General features: G+C 37.9%; 1 protein-coding gene across 6 annotated transcripts in view; it reads right to left on the minus strand.

The window, feature by feature from the left end:
* ARHGAP21 (Rho GTPase activating protein 21) overlaps positions 1-21,494 on the minus strand; it is a 126,941-nt gene that overhangs the window by 44,632 nt on the left and 60,815 nt on the right. For all 6 annotated transcript variants that reach the window (XM_087776883.1, XM_087776890.1, XM_087776872.1 and 3 more), the window contains 3 exons: positions 19,979-20,003; positions 6,823-6,915; positions 2,844-2,922 (listed from right to left, as the gene is read on the minus strand). In XM_087776883.1, coding sequence (XP_087633009.1) covers positions 2,844-2,922; positions 6,823-6,915; positions 19,979-20,003 — 197 coding nt within the window. The remainder of the gene's footprint in view (positions 1-2,843; positions 2,923-6,822; positions 6,916-19,978; positions 20,004-21,494) is intronic.

Below are 21,494 nucleotides of genomic sequence, written 5' to 3' on the forward strand. Positions count from 1 at the left end.
AAACCTAGACTTAAAAGCGATCTCATGACTAATCTTACAGGACATAGTTATTTCTAGCAACTCTTTTGAGGCATGCCCTTCACCTTCCAGGGGAAATAATCAGTGTAAATTCAGCTTTGTATCTCCAACGAGAGCAAAATAGATAATGTTCTAGATGCAGCCTGAAACTTTTCCGAGAACAATACAAAACATGCCTGAATTATATCCCATCCATAAGTCCCACTGGAATTTATGGGGATCATTTCATTTAAGGCAGCTAAGTTCTGATGTCTGCAGCATTATATATTGAGGACTGACAGCTACAACTGAACAACTTTCTAGAAAAATAATGAGCAGCTGTGGAAATGGAGCTGCAGGAGTAATGTAATTCAAACACCTCTAAGTCCAAACTGAGTTTCACTGCAAAACAGCTGAACAGTGAGTGTGGAGGGGAACGTTTTCTTCAGAGGTAAGAGGGGATAAAATGTATTGTATCCTTAAAAATTGTTCTGTAGATGATCAGAAAAATTGCAAAAGAATAAGCATTTACAGCCAGCAATATATTTGAAAGGGTAAAAACAGTAATTAAAATTTCTAGAAAACCATCACACAACATACTGAGACTATAAATGAAACTTTTAGTCATGAATAAAGGAGATTTCAACTGACAACTTAGCCTTTCAAAAGGCCTTTCAGCATGTTGCTTGAACAAAACCTACTGAAGAAACCAAGGTGTGCTAGATGAAAGATTAGCTAAGACACAAAACAGAGCAAGAACTGTGTCAATGGCTATTTTTAATATGAAGAGTTTAAGTACATTAAACAGTGAACTTGTGCAAGACCAACCTATCAAGAACTATTAAATCAAGTGATGCAGATAAAACCTTTGGTTCAGCAAGTTCCTAAACCAGGGATTTCTGGAAAGCGGGCTAGTATTATCTGATCAAATACCATTCTACACTTCCAGTGTTTTCATAGTCTTCTCCTAAGAATCCCTTACTGGATATTATCAGAGAGGATACGGACATAAACAGACCATCAGTCTGACCCCTGATGGCTATGCTGATGCAAGAACGGCATGCTAAAGCAAGAAGCATACACCATAACGTATTTTACTTGCCATGAAATGGCAGCACAAGAAATAAAATATTTTATGTGCAGAACAAACTGTTCTGAGCTCAAAACCACTGTTTTCAAGCAAAGAATGAGAGAGTTCATTCTTTAGTCATATGAAAAGCGTTATCTGTAAGCTACAAGGAACATACACCTAATCTGGAGTCTGAGCTCTCTTTATGGATCAGAACATTTATCTGTTTATCTTAACAGGTTCAGCTGAAGACTTCCGAATAGTTATATGTTCTGTATAAAACACTCAAAGATACACATGACCTTTGTTATGATCTTCTGTGATGTACACATCTGGCTCAAGACAACAAATCGTTCTCCTCTCCTAACTAACAATAGCATCCCTTCATCTTCTGTGCACTCATGGAAATTAGGGGGACAGATGCAGCAGTGCGCTATACCATTCCTGGTTGCACTAGATAATCACTGATAAGGCCTTGTTCAGGTGTCCTTAGTTTATCCACAGTGGGTTGCATTCTGCTGGGACAGTTCAGTACCTACACTCACGGGGCTCAAAATAAAACTTTACTCACAGGCAGACCTAGAGTTAAGAATCTCTGACCATGTAGGCCACTGGAAGATCTGATTGGTCTCTCTCTTTTTTAGATTAAGATTAGAGATTTCATTGACTGATGTACCTGTTGGGCACGTAAAGTAATGACCTGTGTCTTGGGTATACACTATTGTACAATATTACTGTCTGTATAAATACCAAATGAAAAAATGATACGTGGCTAGTGTTATCTCCAGTAAAGGTTACAAAAAAAGATAGACTCCATCTTTCCAGCTCTTGTATAGAAAGTACTAATGACGCGGAATGATTTCAGCCTACTTTGCCTGTCATATCTTTGAACACAGAGTTTTGTTGTTTAAAAAAAAAAAATAACCTGGGATGTATGTATTTTGAATGAAATCTTGAATAAAGACTCCACTGAAATAAATAGGAAGATCAGGATCTTATTTTTCCTACTTCTAACTGTAAGCATAACTAAGTCTTAATGCGTGAAGATTCACCAAAACTACGTGACATGCGAGGTGTATTTAGAAAACATTCATTCCATGCTGATCATAATACATCTTTTTTCCATATAACTCATTATTATATTGGAAACTTGTTGCTATAGAACAGAAATTGACACCAAGAAAACTGTAAAAATGGAGGCAGATATGAGACACGGAAACAAGTATCTAGATTCCTGTATGGACATGATTTAACAAGCCCTTGTGAGTTGCAGGAGCAGTAAATATTACCATTTCCTCAACTCTGTGCAAGGTTCATAACTTACTACAAAATAGAGGAAAGCCAAGATGTACTGCAGATGTTTTGCAGGTGTGGACAGAATAAAATTTTTCCTTTACGAGATGTACTGATTTCTAGTTATCAGATCTCAAAAGCAAGGTAGATTTTTCTGATTTTCTTTTTAAATTGACACGTGTGTGGTGTATGTATACCTAATCTGCCTATTTTAAGTTCAGACAACCTTCCTCTATAGCACTCAGTGTTATTTGCTAACAGGGGACAAGTACTGACATAAAAGGACTGTGGCACAATTCAGCACCCCCATTCTCAAACCCTTCTCAGCATTTAGTAAATGCATGAAAACAGAAATAGTAAAACTGAGTGTGTATTAAGGAAAATTTAAAAATACAATGACTTTTTCAGAACCACCATAAGTGGTCATTTCCTGCTTAGTATAAAAAAAATAAGTGTGGCACATAATTAAATACTAGTGTCTTACCTGTTCTGTATTAAAGCAATGACTTGAGAATATGTCTTCCCAATAACACTTTCTCCATTGACTTTTATAATTCTGTCACCTGTAAAAAGAAAGTTACACCTTAAATTGATTTGTCTAGACTTTGCTTTGGTCATTTTTATTTTGTACTTCTGTACCTCACAATAATCAAGATCACCAATATGTTAAATTCAAGGTTAGCCATCTTTAAAAATTAAAAAAGAAGAAAATAAAAGATGTACAATACAACTACATGTAAGCATATACAGGATGCCAAGTTTCTACTCTTTTCTCAGAACATTTTCAGATGTGGTATGTTATTCTAAGCTTCCAAATGAATCACCTAGTAGAAAGAAAACCACAAGCAGGTGTAAGCTATACCAGAGGCTCACTTAAGCATCCCATCTTCAAAATAAAGCTTTTGATGTATTGGAACATGTACTGACAACTCTGTCCAATTCTTAAGTGAATTATAAGTAGACATTTCATTCCAGCACTTAACCTCAAAACAAAACCAAACTTTGATTCAGAACACTGCCAGGTGTAGCTGTACACATCTCCTTTAATAGCAGCAAATACTGCAATTTTTTACTTCTTCCTTCTGAGAAATAAAGACCAAATATTCTGAAAGGCTCCAGTTTCCTCCTTCCTCAGAATAATCTGGGTTGTTTCCAAGACATTACTGTCTCTTGAATGCATCTTGGAGAGTGTAATGGATTATTTCTTATCCCTATAGATCAATCTTTAGGCCTAACATCACTTTTATCAAATTTCTCCAAAGAGTTTGTTGCACCTTCCTCATTAAGAGCTTCATATACTCTCATAAATGAAGTGGCAAATGTATCATGTAGAGCTACTTTCAGCTTTTGATGAAAAACCCATCCCATTCCTTCACCAAAAATGGTATTTACATCATCTCTGATCAGAAGAGCAGAAAGGTATCTTGAATTTACTAAAGAGGAGAAAATGGTCTAAAGGATTACAGGTAGGGAGCTTTGGAAAGCTGCTGGAGAAAGAACAACTGAAAGAAAGGACCCATGCAAAGTGAGCTCAAAGGGAATGGCTTTTTCAACACTGCTTTAGAAACTGAAAGCCCTTTTTGTGTTTCTGGCGTGATCAAGTTAAAGCAAGGAAAAAGCCGTTCACTCTGAATACTCAGCCTGGCTTGGTGGCAATAACACTCTCAACGTTTGTGCTCTGTGGAGGTTCCCTATACAGACCCCAGGGATTTCCAGACTTAGCAAACCACATGGATCTGCTGTTTTTAATTTGGTCTGCACGCATAATGTAACATCATGCAAATAAATTTGTGCAGTGTTTTCAACTTTATAAAAGTTTATATATGCCCTTTTATCAGCTGCTTATCACCCTTCTCCTCACCTGAAAGAACTCTCAGAATTTTGTCACTTCCTTCCTAAGCAACGAAAGAAAGGTTGGTGGCAACATTTAATGGCTGCTAGCGATCCACATGACCGATAGGCATCTGTGATGGATGGCAAACCCTATCCCACTGTTGCACACACACAGACACCTTACATAATTAGGCTGAGAAACTGGACTTTCATGAAAATAAAGTTAATTGAAATGCTCAATATCACACCGAAATAATTCTTTTCAAAAGGCTGCAGGAAAAAGAAATGCTACAGCTTGTGCCGAGAAATATTCTTCTTTACAAGCTCTGAACCCTGTCCTGCTAGGTCATATGGCAAGACCCTTCTCTGGAACGTAAAACTGGCTTTTTTCCAGGCTGTTTCAGAACTTGCCCCCAGATGTCGACCTTTACTCAGTATTCCCACTAAAACATGTAATTAGGAATATCTTTAAAGTAGGTCATATAATCTTATCTATTCTTGTGCAGTTTTTATTTTTCAAAGAAAAAGACTAGGTTACATACAGCAGCGAAACAAGTCTACTTGAAGCACGTGTTCAATGAACCTGCCAAAAAAACTCAGGTGGGACACACTGCAGAACTGCATGAAAGAAGTGGGCACAGGCAACTCTGCAAAATGCAACTGTGCTCCGTTTCAGGTACATATAAAGCGGAAGGCCAGTGCCTGTAGGGCAAAAAAGGGTATAGAAGCATGAAGGCTTTTTCTAATAGCTCTCCATCAATCTGGTGGCCCATTAAATACCTTTGATCAAATTAAAAATTAATCTGAATGCACTTAAACCATCTTCCTTTCCACACACATTTTTGTTCTGTATATTCTTGCATATATATAAATGACAGCATGAAGATCAAGACATGGGAAATGAGGATCTGTTTTGGCTATCTGTATTTCAGTGTTTCTAAAATACTTACATTTGGAACTCATAGATAGGTTCTTTTTTAATGAAATGCCTCGTCAGTTAAATAAGGGAAGTATGATCTTTCTAACTCTAACAAACATAATTTTATTATTTATATTGTAACCTATTCCTCAAATTTGCAAGTGTATTCCAAGCTTTCTGGTGAGTAGCAGCCAGGTAGGCTCCTGAAACAGAGCTCATTGATTCTGGGTAACGAAGCTTGGGCTGACACTGTCAGTATTACAAAGGACCCCACAGCAGTGAAATAAGAATTGACAAACAAACTTAACTACCTAAACTCCTATTATATTTTCAAATATTTTCTTTCCATTAGTGTGACCATAAAACAAAGCCAAGTTGAATTTAAAAAAAAAAAAAAAGTCAAAATACAGTTGATTCTACAAAACAAGAAATGTATATAGTTGCTTAACCTCTGATACAGATACCTACCTTGCTGATCATTCCCTGAGTGTTTTATAATATAATTTCAAGATAGAGATATAGTAATATATTTCACCCTGAAGTTTTAGACAAGAAATAGTGGCATGACCTATTTAGATATAACTGCTATCAGCAGTGTGTTTAAGAACAACATTCTGGTAATTTAAAAATGTATTTTCTCATTTATTTTCTGTTCTTTATTCTGGGCTCCTAAAAATCTCTTCTACACCTAAAAATGAAATATTCTCTATGGATTTAATCTCTTTCAATTTGGCAAACACTGAATAGAGTAGAAATTAACATGGCTCCTCTGTAGAACTTCAACATATGCTGTGCTTTATCAAGCCAAAACATTTCTTTGTATAATAGCATTAAAATAATGCCAAAGTAGCTCTTCCCTGAATAACTATTTAAGGAGGAGTTAAAAAAGAAAAATGCCTTATGCTGTAAAAGTAGGATCTAGTACTCTTTTTAAATTGCGATCATCCTAGAAGCTTTGCATTTCTTTAGGAAGAAACATACAAAAATTATTCTGTTCCAGTCAAATGCATGTATGTAACTTTTCAAAAGAAAATATCAACACAAACACAATCCTTTCATAGAACACATGTTTTGCCATATTTTTAAGAACAGAAACCTGTGTTTGTAGTGGTATCCATCTACATAACTTATTGTTTTAACAGTTTTAAGACTTCCCATCCTATTGTAGCTTTTTTTTCCTTTGACATTTAAGTAAAGGTGTGACAAAGTACCTCGCAATTCACAAAAAAAACATGCTTTCTGCTCTCCAGTTTGATTAAATCGAACAACTGAACAAAATTTGGTAAGAGATAGACTTGGATTGTTTCCATTTAATTTAAAGGAGGTGGAATAATTTAAAGGACAAAAACCTGAACATTTTGAGGTCATCAATTTGTCACAAAGCGCAGAAATAGGAGCTTACAGGTGTCATTTTCCTCCCTTTTCTCTTTCTCCTAACATATTTTATCATATACCCTTTCCTACTTTTTTAAAGATAATAATACAAAAAGACTAAGACTTTAATGCCTTAATATATTTTATACCGCACCTCCTGAGAGAACACAACAGTGCTTTTGAGATGACAAACACGGGAGATCAATTTGAAAGACAGCTTTCAAACTTCTGAAGGAAAAAACAAGGTTTAAATGGAAGACAGAACTACACGTAGACACTTATATATATTTTACATCATGTACACAAACATGCTATCTGTGTTATAGAAGAACAGTACCTGTGCACAGTCCAGCTTCAAAAGCAGGTCCACCCTCTTTAACTTGTTTAACGAATATGGTATCCATCGGCTCCAGTCTATTTCTTTGTTTTCCTGAGGAAGAAAGAGTATTTCTTAAAGGCATTTAATTATGCTGAATTACAATGTTTTTACTTTAAGAATGATTTTGAAATGTAATCCTGCCATGTTCATCATTACATTAAATACTCAAGTTCAATTTGGGGTGAGGGAAGGAAGAGAGACTACGAGTCCTAAAGACAGCATTTCATTTGGCTACTCTACAGATCTTTTAGGGGCCTGGGGAAAAAAAGAAAGGGGAGGGGTGTGGAGAGAGAGATGTATGTCAAACTTATACTTGTGAATATGTCCCAGTAAGTGGTATTTTTCAGGATTGTTTCATCATCTCATTGCTACTTCATCCTTATGCTGATGCCTACACTATGCAGTAAGAATTGCCCCTTCCTCTTCTAGATTGCTATCTGTCATAAGATATAAAGCCAGACAAACTGAGTAAGAATCAGTAGTGCAAACTGAAAAATAAAATTCTAAAATCTTCCTTAGAAAAAAAAAAAACCCCGTAACATTGATTTATAGTCCTCATGGAACTGTAACACTGATTTTCTAACAGTTTTTCAGATGCTCCAAGATGAAGTCTAAAGTTTTCTTAAAGATCAATCAAAATTCAAAAAGCAATGTATAATTCAAAGTAAATTATGTCTGCATGTGCTTTATGTATGCATATATACACGATACAAACATAGAAGTTAATCTACAGTAGTTGGAAACCATAACACTTGTTTCTTCTTGCCTTCTCAGTATACACTTAATTTCTATGCTTCCAGAAACATAGGTACCTTGTGCTTTTACATGCATGCCACCAAATCTACGTAATTCTTATTTTAAGTAGCCACTCCTTCCAGATATCAAGATGGGGGGGTGGGCAGTGCAGTAAAAAACAAATCAAACAAACAAAACCACCAAAAAAACCCCACACACAAACAAAACCACAACAAAAAAACCTCCACGGTTATATTGCAGGCTAAAATGCAGTGATGCTGTCCTGGGCTACATCTGTATGTAGCTGAAGTAAGTCTACAGCTTCTACACAGCTTCACTTGTGTAATTTTTATGCCAGCAAACTAAAAACCACGCAAACCCCAAAAATAAAAACCACAAAAACCACAAACAAAAAAAAAAACACAAACAAAAATAAAATTTGAAACCAGAAGACTGCACTGAACTTAATTTGTTCTACAGTGTTATTGGTCTCCCCTGACACTCCCGTGCTATATGGTGCAAAACATGAGCGCTCACAGCACCAGTGGCAGAACCTCAAAGGTTACAGCCAGACAAGCTTTTATGGTGCCAGTGCTGGCTTTAACAGCCTCGGTCCCTCCCAACTCCTATCACCAGTTACTACCCTTGTACCACACTCTTAGCTGGAGAAATATCACCCTTTGGAGGCTACATGATGAACCAGCGCCGGGAACTGACACGGATTGAAAATAATCTGGGTCTGGATTCTAGTTTACCAGGAAACCCTGGCGTAGTGGAGCGGGTGGTATAAACTGCAGAAAAAACAGGAACAGCAGGAGAGAATAAAGGGATCGCTTACCACTGGCACTGCTGATAAAAGAAACACTCCTTGAAACTGGAGTACTGGTTCTAATCACTTCTTCACTGACTGATCTTTGACTTAGGCACAAATGGCACTGCTTTTAGAAGTACTTTCGCTACAGCTTTAAATATCCCACCTGGCCATGTTTACTAAGCCACAGCATTATTTACTGAATATAAATAAGGTGCCCCCCTTGCCCCTTTTTTGGTTCAGTTTCCATATGGGAAAAGCTCGTTATTTTAATAACTTTAATAAATTGCACAAAACCAGACTTCCCTCTGACTCTGATTCACATTTTTCAAACACAAGTTTTAGCCTAACACCTTCATTCTGCAGACCCTCAGTGTCCTGCCATTTTACCACAACACAGTCGAATAAAATGGCTTACTCATATGGCTCTAAATGGCCTTCTCAAAATAACTCTAACTTTTTGATTATTCTCTACCAATCTAATTTGATAGAATCAGATAACTACTATATAGCAACTGAATTATAAATCAAGAAACTCCAGCTGGCAGCTCAGTCCCCAAACACTTTAAAATTTGATTAGCAGGACACAGCTACAAGACATACAAAATGCTCTTTGTGAACCAAAGCTGATATCTGCCATTTTTAATCTGCTGATTTAAATAGACACTGAACACATGATGGGTCTCATCCTTTAAGAGGCAGTAACATTTCAGCAAGTTTAGACAAGCTCCAAGAGTAATTTACCCAGATGCCATGAACAAAATGTTGTTTCAGCCACTTACAATAGTGAAGTTGAAGCATGACCTTTTATAGGACCACCACACATCCTTCCCAGTGATGTCACTTCATCTTTTACTGAAGAGATTTACAATCCCATAAACAACAAGAAAAATAAAAATAATGGTGCTCCCATGGCACATTTCATTTATAACACTTAATATCTAATACTTCTAACCCAACACCAAGGGCCTACCTCAGCTTCCTTTACAAAATGCTCATCAAAAAATATTAGGGGCCTACTGCTAGTTTGCTTAACACTCAAATGCTACTTTATGCCTTGTCCATACCTGAACACACAAAGCAAGAGGTCAAGCAGATAAGGTTACTCCCATTCAATATCCACCACAGAATACCTTTAATACAATTCCCACTTCTGAGTTAGAGGGGAAAGATATACCAATTTATGAAGACTGGAGACTGAAGGCTTCCCTGAACATCTGATTTCTGACCGACCTCTCAGTTACACCGCAAGGTTCTTCAACACTACAGGCACTCACTTCAGGTTTTCACAGCTGGTTTATGAACCAATTCACAAAGCTGCTTATGCATTAAATTTGGTTCTTTGTCCTACATGCGGAAGGAGGCTATATCAAAGTCATTCTTCTTCCTAAAAAAGTGAACTACCACCCTAAAGTTAGGGATCAATTTAGGGGCAAAAAAATCAGGATGAAAGGTTTAAAATGTTTACATTTACAGGTTCATTTTATAGCTCAGTAATATCCAAATACAAGTAAAGACGAGAAGAAAACCTAGGACTCCCAAGCTTTGGTAGATGAATACATGGTCTTCATTTCTCCTTGGTCTTTTACACACTTGGATACAAACCCAAACTTCTTTCCATCAGTAACATATAAATGAATTTCCTTGAGTACATAGCCTCAAAGTGTATGTTTATATTTTGAGTTTGAAACTCAAGCAAAGCTAAACAATATTTTCTGACAGTAGGAGCTGCTTTCTTCAGACCAGCTGAGGGGAAATAAATCTTTTAGATGTGCATTCAATCATTACAAAAATAAAATCCAAGTAAAATGGATAATCTAATAACTTACCTCATGTCTCAAAATTTAACAATCACTACACTTCAATTTAATTGTGCCTACATCTCCATTGGGTCCTGTCTGCACTCAATCATCAGGTAAAAGCAAGATGCTGTCCAAAATGTGAGCCTTAACTTCCCTCCTTCCGAAGTTGACCATCTAGAGCAGATTACCACAGTGGAATTTTTGCACTGAGTTCTCCAGCTCTGCACTACATAGTGTCTGATCAGATTCACAATTTTCCTTTCTAATATCAAAAGGCCTAAATTTTTGGAGCATGCCAGTAATTCTTTACAAGGCAATACAGCAAAGAACAGTAAAGCAGCTCACATTACATGTCTGACAGACATGTAGCCTTATTGTACCCTTGCCAGGCACAAGTACAAATTGGGAGAGCAATTCTGGCTGGAGAGCAGCCCTGCAGAAAGGGATCTGGGGGTGCTGGTCGACAGCAGGCTCAGTATGAGTCAGCCAAGAGAGCAAACCGCATCCTGGGGTGCATCAAGCCCAGTATAACTAGGCAGTCAAGAGAGGTGATTATCCGGCTGTACTCAGCCTTGGTGTGGCCTCACCTTGAGGTGAGGTGTGCAGTTCTGGGCCCCACATTTTAAGAAGGATGTTAAGGTCACTGAATGCACCCAGAGGAGGGCAACAAAGCTGGTGAAAGGTCTGGAAGGCATGTACTATGAGGAGCGGCTAAAGGACTTTGGGCTTGTCTAGTTTGGAGAAGAGGGGGCTGAGGGGCAACCTCATTGCTCTCTACAGCTTCCTGAGGAGGGGAAATGGAGAGGGAGGTGCTGAGCTCTGCTCCCTGGCATCCAGTGATAGGACACATGGGAATGGTTCAAAGCCAAGTCACTGGAGGTTTAGGCTGGACAACTACCTGAAAGGAGCTTGTAGTGAGGTGGGCGTCAGTGTCTTTTCCCAAGCAAAAAGCGATAGGACAAGAGGAAATGGCTTCACGTTGCGCCAGGAGAGGTTTAAACTGGATGTTAGGGAAAATTTCTTCACTGAAAGGGTTATCAAGCACTGGAACAGGCTGCCTGAGGAAGTGGTTGAGTCCCCATCCCTGGAGGTATTTAAAACAAAGGCAGATGTGGTGCTTAGGGACATGGCTTAGTGGTGGACTTGGTAGTGTTAGGTTTATGGTTGGACTCAATCTTAAGGGTCTTTTCCAACCTAAATGATTCTATGATTAGGATGCATTTCTTCACCCAGAAGGTGGTCAAACACTGGAACAGACTTCCTAGAGAGGTGGTCGATGCCCCAAAAGCCTGCCAGTGTTTAAGTGGCATTTGGAAAATGCCCTTAATAACATGCTTTAATTTTTGGTCAGCCCTGAAGTGGTCAGGCAGTTGGACTAGAGGATTGCTATAGGTCCCTTCCAACTGAAATATTCTATTCTATTTGCCAGTGCTTTCCCCAGTGCTCATTACTACATACTACTTTGCCTCCTCCCTCCTTCTCCATACTTTTGTAAACAACTTTATAATTAAGCATTACATTGCAGGCTACCAGCAAATAAGACAATTTCTCCCAAATCTTCAACTGCAAGAACAGGCGAAAGCGTGAGCTGCCAGGGACACACTCGCATGCGCAAGGAAGCAGCGCAGATGAAAAGCACAACTTCTGTGAAAAAGAATTTCCTATTTGCTTAATTTCTCCACAAGTGTAGCTATAAACAGAGATACAGTCTTATGTAAGGGCAATAAAAGAAATAGAAGCATATAAAGTTGGTAAGTACACAAGTTAGCTGACCAGAAACTGAAAACCAGTCCATAAAGATAAAGTTGTCCTTTCCTTTATCAGTCTTGTAAGCACACAAAAATCTTCAACATGAGTAAATGGTCACCAGTCAGGACAAATTAAAATTCAAGGTATTGTCCAGGCAGTAATGTAGTTTTACTAACAGAGCAACTAAAATACTCCTTGCAGTGCAACCACTCCCTTCAGTGATGCTATTCACATGAAAATGTAACTTTAGAGAAGGTAAACTTCAGAGATTCAGTATCATCAGAAATATGGAAATAAAAATGAATCACCAAGTACATAGAAGGCTCAAGGCAAAAATTCAGTGGCTTAAACAAGGATAGTAAGGAATCAGGAAAGTCTTTATAATGAGGTCCTTAGTCTAAACAACCAAAGTTAAGTAGTCTGAAGAAGCACAAACACCTGTAATCAAATGCAAGACAAATACAGAAAAGCAGTTTATTGCAACAAGATTTTTCCTAGCCAACAGATACATTTTTCATAATTGTATGCAAATCTTCTAATTCGCCAGCAATTTTCAACCAAAAAATACTAATTGCTACCTTCAATAACCAGTGAGATTAATGTAGAATCTACAGAATTAAGAGAATAGTATCTTGTTTCAACTGTTGTTCAAATCAATGTCAAATAAAATTAAAGACTTTCTTCATAATACATATATTTATCATCATTTATGATCTAACCTTTACACTACCTGGATCTACTAGCTGAGACTACAAGTCAATACACCTTCATAGTCCGACAGGGGAAAGTAAGTTTCCCATTGTAAAGTTACAAGGCATTCTTCCTGACAAACACTTGAGATGCCAGAAGTGGCAGAGGGGAATACGTTGCACTAGCACAGCCATCTGATTTGCAAAATAATAAAATTCTAATATGCTCTTTCTCCCTGATAAAAGGGAATATTAAAAAAAAAAAAATCACTATCTTTAAATAGAAGAGTAGAATTAAGAGTTGTTAACATTTATAACTGGTGGTCACGTACAGCAAAACTTCTCCTAACTCCCCTAAACTTGACATAGAAATAAATTTTATCCAGGTGCCAATTCTAGCTTAATCCCCTAAAATGCTAGTTTGGTATACAGCTGCTACAAGGAACATAACTAGTATTATATCAAATGCGGTAACCCTGAGTTAGTTTTTAAGCTACTCCTTGCAGACTAAACAGTATTACTATACTGCTCTGCAATTCATCTGGAAAACAAAATGACATGGCAGAAGTTATATTATCAAATCCACCAACACACTACAAGATAGCAACAAGCACATCACTTCTCTGTAGTCATTAACTTCTGATATAAAACACGGTCAGACAGAAACATCTGAGTCTACACAAAGGACACCTCTCTGACAAAGAACCTTTACATCTTGAAGAGGGGAAAAAAAAACCACAAGAAAAGAAACAAACCCCCACACACACCAACGCGCTATTGCTGACATAGCTCTTCCTTTCTTTTTGACCTGCACAAACCTGCAAGTGTTTTGGGACACAGTATAATACATACTTTCTTACAAAGTCTCTCCTAAGAATCTGCTGCTTAAGAACACGCCATTTCTCCTCTTCCTGGGGCGGGGGCGGGAAATCTGCTCAGGGCAGCTGAACCGTGCTCAGAAATCCCATAACACAGGAACTGAATAAAGGCTACAAAGTTTTGCTAACCTTATGCAGAACATTTTTACTCCTGGCCCTATGCTCAGCAGACAGCAAGCGTGAAACACCTCAAATTATTAAATTAAGACAGGCTCTTATGTACATCTGACTCAAGAGGGAGGAACATTCCTCTTGAATGCAAAGATCTACAAGTATGCTTTTGGATATCCAAGGCATTGGCACTCCGTTGGTTCAACAATGCTGAGTGGCACTGATCCCTGGGATGCCTTTCAGGCAAAGGGAGGAGAAATATGTACAGCTACAGTGGGACAAATGCTTCTAAATGACTACTAAATCAAAAGCCTGCTAATCATTTCCCAAGCTACTCAAAAAGACATTGCTAAAAGTACAGCAGAACTTACATTTATTAACAGAGATTTCATTTAATTAAATATAAATCACAAAACTGTCAGGATTACATTTAACTGAGAGAGTCCAACTAAAGACAATTCTGGATTTTATAATGTGCAAACTGAATTTCATACATAGTAAGAATTTCTCCACTAGCAATCCATTGCAAAAAAGGAGCCCAAAGGTCCCAGCCCAGCCTTATCAGAGCTTATTTCACTCACTGTCAAGCACAAATTAACTCAACTAAAAAACACTAAGCAAAATACAGGGCCAAGGATGAGCCTCTAAAAGATGATGATAACGAGTAAAACAGCACTGTTGAGTCATTAGCAGAGAAACACCCAGCATTCAACTCCCTGATACAGAAAAAATACATTCTGTTATTACTCAAAGCACCTCTGGCATTTTGATTAGGCAACTCAAAGATGGTATTTCCTCTTTTGCTTACTCTTCTCTTAAACCATTTCACTAATACAACCTCAACTCTATCTTAGGGGGGAGAAGGCGAGAAAATAATCTGGCATTGTTATGGAAAACATGTAACACAGTTTCAACTTAAATACAAACTCTTTAAAACCTGTGTTTTCCCCATTGAGTTATTTGCCAATAGTATGACAATTTTTTTCAATTCTCTCAAATCTGAAATGAAACCTTTAAGTTTAAAATTTAACCTATGATTAAACAGTCTAGAGGATTTACTTTAGTTCTTAAATAAGCAGAGCCATTCAATTTATACCTGTTGTAGTAAACCTACAGACTTTCCCCCCTGAACCCATGGAAATTACACTTACACAGCTCTCAGCGTTTTTATTAAAAATCAAAGATGATTTGAACTCAACAGTAGTCACTGAGAAACATTACACATGTGACAAGTTGGAAGGCCACTCTGCTGGACATTCTGGATGTACTTTAAGGGAACAAGGAATCATCAGGCTCCGGTCTCAGCGGAACACTAAATGAGTCCTTCTTTAGCATTCTCAACATTTAGTGCTAAAAATAGAGCTGGATTAAAAATCCACAAAAAAGGACAATTTACTGTGGCGCTATCCTAAAGCATTAGTGTTACATACCTCTTGTCTCTTACTCCTCTATTCCACTATCATATACCTTAGACCGTATCATCCCAGTAATCTATGACCTTTCCAAATATTTGCTTTCACATTCATTCTCTTGTTCCTTATCTATCTTGTTCCCATCATCACAGGCACAATTAGTTTATTTCATAACAGATTGAGCTGATAGACAATGATGTTAGCAAATGTGGGATTAAATTAAATCCTGGGAGAACACAAACCATGTTACAGAAATCAACAGTCTGTTTAAAGAAAACATCAAAAACTCAAGGCATGATGTAAGTGGCAGTAAGGAATAAAAAAGCCTTTTCTGCATTTTTTTCCCCACCCTTCCCTCAAAGGCTCTACAACGTCAACCCAGACTTGCACAGAGCTGAAGGAGCTCGGGTAATAAATTGGAACTATTTAGCACAGAAAATTGAAGGGTAGAAACTTTAATCCATAGTTAGGCACATAAAAAAAAAAAAAATAGCCTGATGATCACAATTTAACAATCCAGATATCTCAGTGAAAACAGACGTCTAAAGTCTCATTAGAAACTACACAGTCAGTCTCTACAGAAAAGGACACTGAGCAATATACCTAACTCGCCTTTCATTTTTATGGGAAGATAAGCTGCTAGTTGCTAAAGATACTTCTACACAGAAATAGGAGATAAAGTAGGAAAGTGAGAACATCATATTAAAAAAATATTACACTAGATCATAATGATACTAGATTCCCAGTCACTGTATTAAACATAAAATACCTTAGTTCTCATATGAAAGATGAAATTTCTTTCAGACTATTTCTATATTCTTATCATTGTTCATTTTAATCACGATCCATAAGCCAAATATTTTTGGAGAAAAACATGTTTTAGGACAAGATACAAGAAATGACCAACACATTCAACATGTACTAAACTTGGGTTTTGCCAACTACAGCTTCAAGGAGTCTTGGAATGACAACAAAATATTCACCATATTAAGTGCACAATGAAATGGCCTGGAGACAGCATAGCAATGGAGTTGGTTTCCTCCAGCACCACTTACCACGTGTTGACAGGGCAAGTTTTTAATATAAAATATTATTGTTTTTAATAGGTATAGGTATTTTTCAGTTTGTTTCCAAATATTCCTACAATGCTCTCATGGCAGACTTCTGCCTGTGAGATACTTCTTAAATAATATTTTGAAAAAGGGCAACTCCAGAAATCAGGAAGAATACTGATGGTATACCATCCTCAAAACACATGAAAAAAATACTCCAAGTTAATACAGGCTGGTCAACATAACAGAAATTCTCAAGAAAACAGTAGAAGCTGATACAAGTTTCCAGTCAGTGACCAAGGAATCCATTGAGAAAGATCTGCATCTTCAGATAAAGTGCACCTGTTAGAAAAGCATTTTAATAGCTTAGATTAAGGTCACAACTTGGCGCAGTGTAAGTAGGAAAGGACAGAAATCTTTCAAGTAATAACTACAAAATATTCAGGGTAAATCTGCTGTGATGCCCTTCCAGCAGATAACAGGGTGCTAAAGTCCCCCAGAAGGGCCAGCACCTGCACATGTGAGGCTTCCACCAGTTGTCTGAAGAAAGCCTCATCTACTTCTTCCCTGATCAGGCGGTCTGTAGCAGACACCCACCAAAACATGGGTCTGCCTGCAAATCCTGACCATAAACTCTAAGCCGGCTGCCCAGCCATCCCAAGCCAGAGCTCCATGCATCCCTGCTGCTCTTTTACAACTTGACAACAAAGGCAACTCAGTCTCCATGCTCTCCCAAGCTGTCCTTCCCAAAGTGCCTGTGCCATCCACTGCAGGACTCTAGCCCACTCCTGTGAGCTATTCCACCATGTCTCTGTGACTCCAATGAGATTGTAGCCCTGCAACTGCATGCAGACCTCCAGTTCCTCCTGCTTGTTCCCCATGCCGCATGCATGAGTGCACAGGGGCTTCACAGAGGCTCTCAAAAAAGGCATGAGAGCTCTCCTCATCATACTGTCCTGTAGGCATTCCCTTACTTATGTGCATACACCTGAGGTGGTCCCCTTCTGTCCCAACTGTTGACCATGAGGTGTCTCCAGTCCACAGCATCCTAACCCCTTTGCTTGACAACCCAGTCCACCACTTCCTCACTTGCTTCTTGGCCGTCATCTCCCTCCTGTGTCATTCTCACGTTTAGAGCTCTCCTAGACAAATTTGCATTACCTTTTATTCTCAGTGCTTTGAAATCTTACTGCTTACCAAAAGCAAGATTAATGCAAGCCAGAGGCATGACTGAAATACATACTAAAAACATTGCACTAAAATTCTATACCAGGACATAAACCAGTATAAAAATATTTCTTTCACTGTTAGAACACATCAAACCTGGTACATGCTTTTATCTTCTGCACTCTAGGCTTAATTAGGTACTCAGCTCTTTTGAAAAAAGAAAAAAATATTCAAGTGGTTTCAATGAAAGGCAATAGTAATAGAGATGCTTTACTCTACACCCACCTACTCAAATCTGTAAATGCTGAACCTGACAAAAATCTCGATATTTAAAGGTAAGTTTAACCTGTGAAAAGGGCAAAGCAGAAAGTGCAGGCAATTATAAATCTTCACTCAAAAATCAATATAAAAAAAAGGACAATTTTGCACTAGCACACACTGCTTCACAAAAATTAAAAGCTTGAATCCCCTTAGCTTGGTCTTTGAGAGAGGAAAGCTCAAGTGAATTAAGTGAATTATCATCTACAGACTTCAAAAGAAAAATGTTTATCATTAAGATATTTTTCTTTGTTAATTGAGACGGAGCTTCACAGAGGCAAGTTTTCCAATTACGTTTGAAGGAAAATACATGACATTTGCCACTAGATGGCAAATGTACGACATACAATGCACTGCACCCTGCCCAGCAACATGCTCTTCCTCAAGCTGTTGAAGCAACCGGTGCTTCAGCTGCAAGGGACCCCCACAGCCAGCAGCCAAACACACAGCTTCTTGCCGCTCCAAAGCAGCTCGGCCTCATTTTCCAACGCTAATTACTTTAAGAATCCTTGTGATAAACCTTCACAGAATTTCTGTCATACCTGCTTTTGCTAAATTAACGTGACGTTTGTAAACATGAAAAACGAGATATACTTTTCCTGATTTTCTCCTCACAAGCTACCTATTCACCTCATCTGGGAACAGGAACAACTTGTAGCAATGCAAATAAGAAACCATTTCATCCCCCCTGCCTCCCAAGATCACACTAAATGCTGGAGAAAAATGTCTTACACACTTTGTCCCATTTTCTTATTTTTAAAGGTATAATACACAAAACCGGCAGGTTAAGTTCTACTGACACCTACATCCTCCACCTCTCAGTCATCTCTTCTTCTCTTTCCAGAAGGAGCACAAGTTCAACCCTCTCTCCTGCTAATAAGAATACTGTTATCTTTCCAGAGCACTTTGTGCCCTTTGATCTGTATTTCAAGGCATACAGCGTACTACATAGCTATAAATAAGCAATAGTTGAGCTATGATTCACAGTTTAAGTAGCTACACAAAAATTCCCAGAAAGTAATCTTGCTCCCACCTGCACAGGTCTCAGAGTGAACCAAATAAATGCTTGTTTACTGCTGTTCTTCTACTGAAAAACAGATCTCTGATAACATTTTAGATAAACAGACTCGCATTTGCATCTTTCGCTGATGCAGTTCTCCCTACGACAAGAAGAATACTGCAGAACTTCTTTCTCTAGACCACAAGTGGTACCTTCCATGCTGGTTTGGCACAGAGGACTGACTCCTTTCCCTTCCTAAATGAATTTGTCTTTTCTTTTTGTATGCCAAAACAGATAAAGGAGGTCGCAAGTTTGGGGGGTGCATGGGGGGTGATGAGGCATAGGAAGAGATAGACTTTTCACTGTTTAACAAGCAGGTGACAACAGCTGAGTAGGACTAGGAGGATGAAATAGATGAATTCATCTGCTTCCAAGAGAAAAGTAAGAAAGTTCAAGTAAATTCGTATTTCCCAGAATGCTTCTAATATATCATGGTTACACAAATGAAACAAAAGTTCAGAGATGTTCTCTGTCTTCCAACTAAATGAGATTTTAAGAAGTAGATTGAAACTGGGTACCATTCTCTGCTACAGTGTAAAGCAGACTGTAACCCACCAGTAAACCAAGCATTCACCCTATGCTGCCTCTGAGCAAAGGTACCCATCTTTGAACAGGACTGTCCTCAACGAGTCGCACTGCACTGCCAGATGAAGCGCAAACTGAAGCCCTGCACATTACATTCGCAATGCAGCTAATCCCACCTCCTCTGTGTACTTTACCATCATGACAGACCGAGAAAAACAGAAACTGGGACTGGGCTCTCACCCTGAAAACCCCATTTCCTTACCTAAATCAATGCAGTTTTCACCCTTCTAAGGAAACAATAAGATATCAGCAAAAACGAGAGTGTGGATGAGAGAATAGCTAAATACCAAAGAGAAATTCAAATTAAGCGGGACTGAGATGTATGTAGCACCAATTAATAAAAAATAAGTTAATCAGTGAATTAGGAAAGAGAGTAGACACAGGCAATGTGAGAGGAAGCAAGCTATGAAAATGGAAGGGAACTGACAGGTTACTAAAAAGGTAACACAGCTGGTTTCTTGTCTTCTTATCATATACATGACAAGGTGATATACACAGCACAGAAGTGATACAGCACATATTTTAATTAACCTAGTGGCCACGCAAACTCCTACACTAAATAACTGAAGATAAAAGACAGGTATTTTCTTTCGTTTGTTGCAATGCCATGAAATTCAATGAGCTTGATGGTCACACTGAAGTGATTTTACATTTCAAACTCTTAGGTAGCCACTGTAGTATATTACACAGCTGAGGAGAAATGTTCAACCTATTGGATCTGTGAAAGAATAAAAACAAGACATACCTTGTCTATTCCCATTTTCTTCATCCTAAGGAAAAAGAAAGAGTACATATTAAAAATTCAATAAATGGAAAAAAAACCCCAAACCATAGGCATCTATAAGCTATGAAGACTTGAAGAGAACTTGTAAGATTAAGTCTGCATTCTGGTATTGTACTTTTTCACAAATATTCAACTTCACAGAATTAAGGCTTTCATTGAGAATGTAGTGTAATACCTGCTTAAAGAAACCAACTAAGCACAGTTCCTTAAAGCATACCCACAGAAACAACACGAACAGCATTATCTGAAAACAAATGTACCTCAACCCCCAGAGCACTGCCATGAAGCCTAACGCTGCACTGTGTGTTGTTGCAAGCACGTTTCCACCCTGAAAGCCAGGCAGGTGAGGTTATACTTCAATCATCTAAGGATTCAAAGCTAAATAATATGCAAGAGATACAAAATATTTTGTAAGCAAGCTCTGAATATGCTTCCTGAAATTTGAAATATCAAGTTTGTTTTGCCTTCAGTACTACTGCCTAGAGAAAAATGCCTACCCCATACACTATTTAGTAACAACCTCAAAGATTCTCCTTCTGCTCATTGCGCTATATATACACAATTGTAACTACCAGGTATCACTGACAGTCCTAAAAAAAAAAAAAATAAAAAAATAAAATCACACAACTGGAATGTACCGAGGAAGAATGGCATGCTTAAAATAGAAAATTATTACTTAAGTTACTTTCTTGTCAGTATTTTAATATGAATGAAAGGCTTTTGAAAGATCATGGCTAGTTTCTTCTACAGAATTCTACCATTTGAAAAGCACAATTGTTTAAATATGGAAATATGTGCTTTCTTTCTGAACTGTAACTTTATAGAGTAATAAGCTTTCAACCTAAATACAATTTCTTAGACTAATATGTACTATTTGGGAAGTATTTCTAACAATTCACCTCAGCTAATTAAAACAGCTTTGTCCTGAAGGAAAGAAGGAGCAAGGAGATGATCACAGAAATAATTTTCACCTGTATATTCCCTCCTACTTTTAAATGTATTACTTCCAAATTTCTAGGTCTTTTGCATTTAAAGATAAATCACTATCTTTTTCATATCAAATATTTTCAAAGCAATTGCACACTGATCTGAGCAAACTATTCAAAAGAGGAAGACTTGAAGAAAGAGAGGGAGTAAGACCTGGATATGAACACTATGTAACGATGAGGACGAGACAAGTCTCTCCTAGGTGCAATACGTTTGTTGTGAGACATACAAGAGTTTTGCTGGAGCTTTGTAAGATACTACAGAAAAAGAACTTTAAGGACGGGGGGGGGGAGTGTGGGGACAGGACGGACCAACAAAAGAAACCCCCCAAAACCCAAATACTGAGTTGAGAGAGATCTAGTACTCATTCTACTTTTAAAAAGCCACAATAATTATCATTACCACCCAAACTCTGAGAGCAGCCAACAGTATATACCCTTAAGCTGGACTGTCCTGTCTGCTCTATACTTTGGCAAAAATACCTCACTAG

The sequence above is a fragment of the Nipponia nippon genome, unplaced genomic scaffold (assembly GCF_047370975.1).
Source record: "Nipponia nippon isolate SJK-2023a ecotype South Korea unplaced genomic scaffold, ASM4737097v1 scaffold_1, whole genome shotgun sequence".
Taxonomy (NCBI): Eukaryota; Metazoa; Chordata; class Aves; order Pelecaniformes; family Threskiornithidae; genus Nipponia; species Nipponia nippon.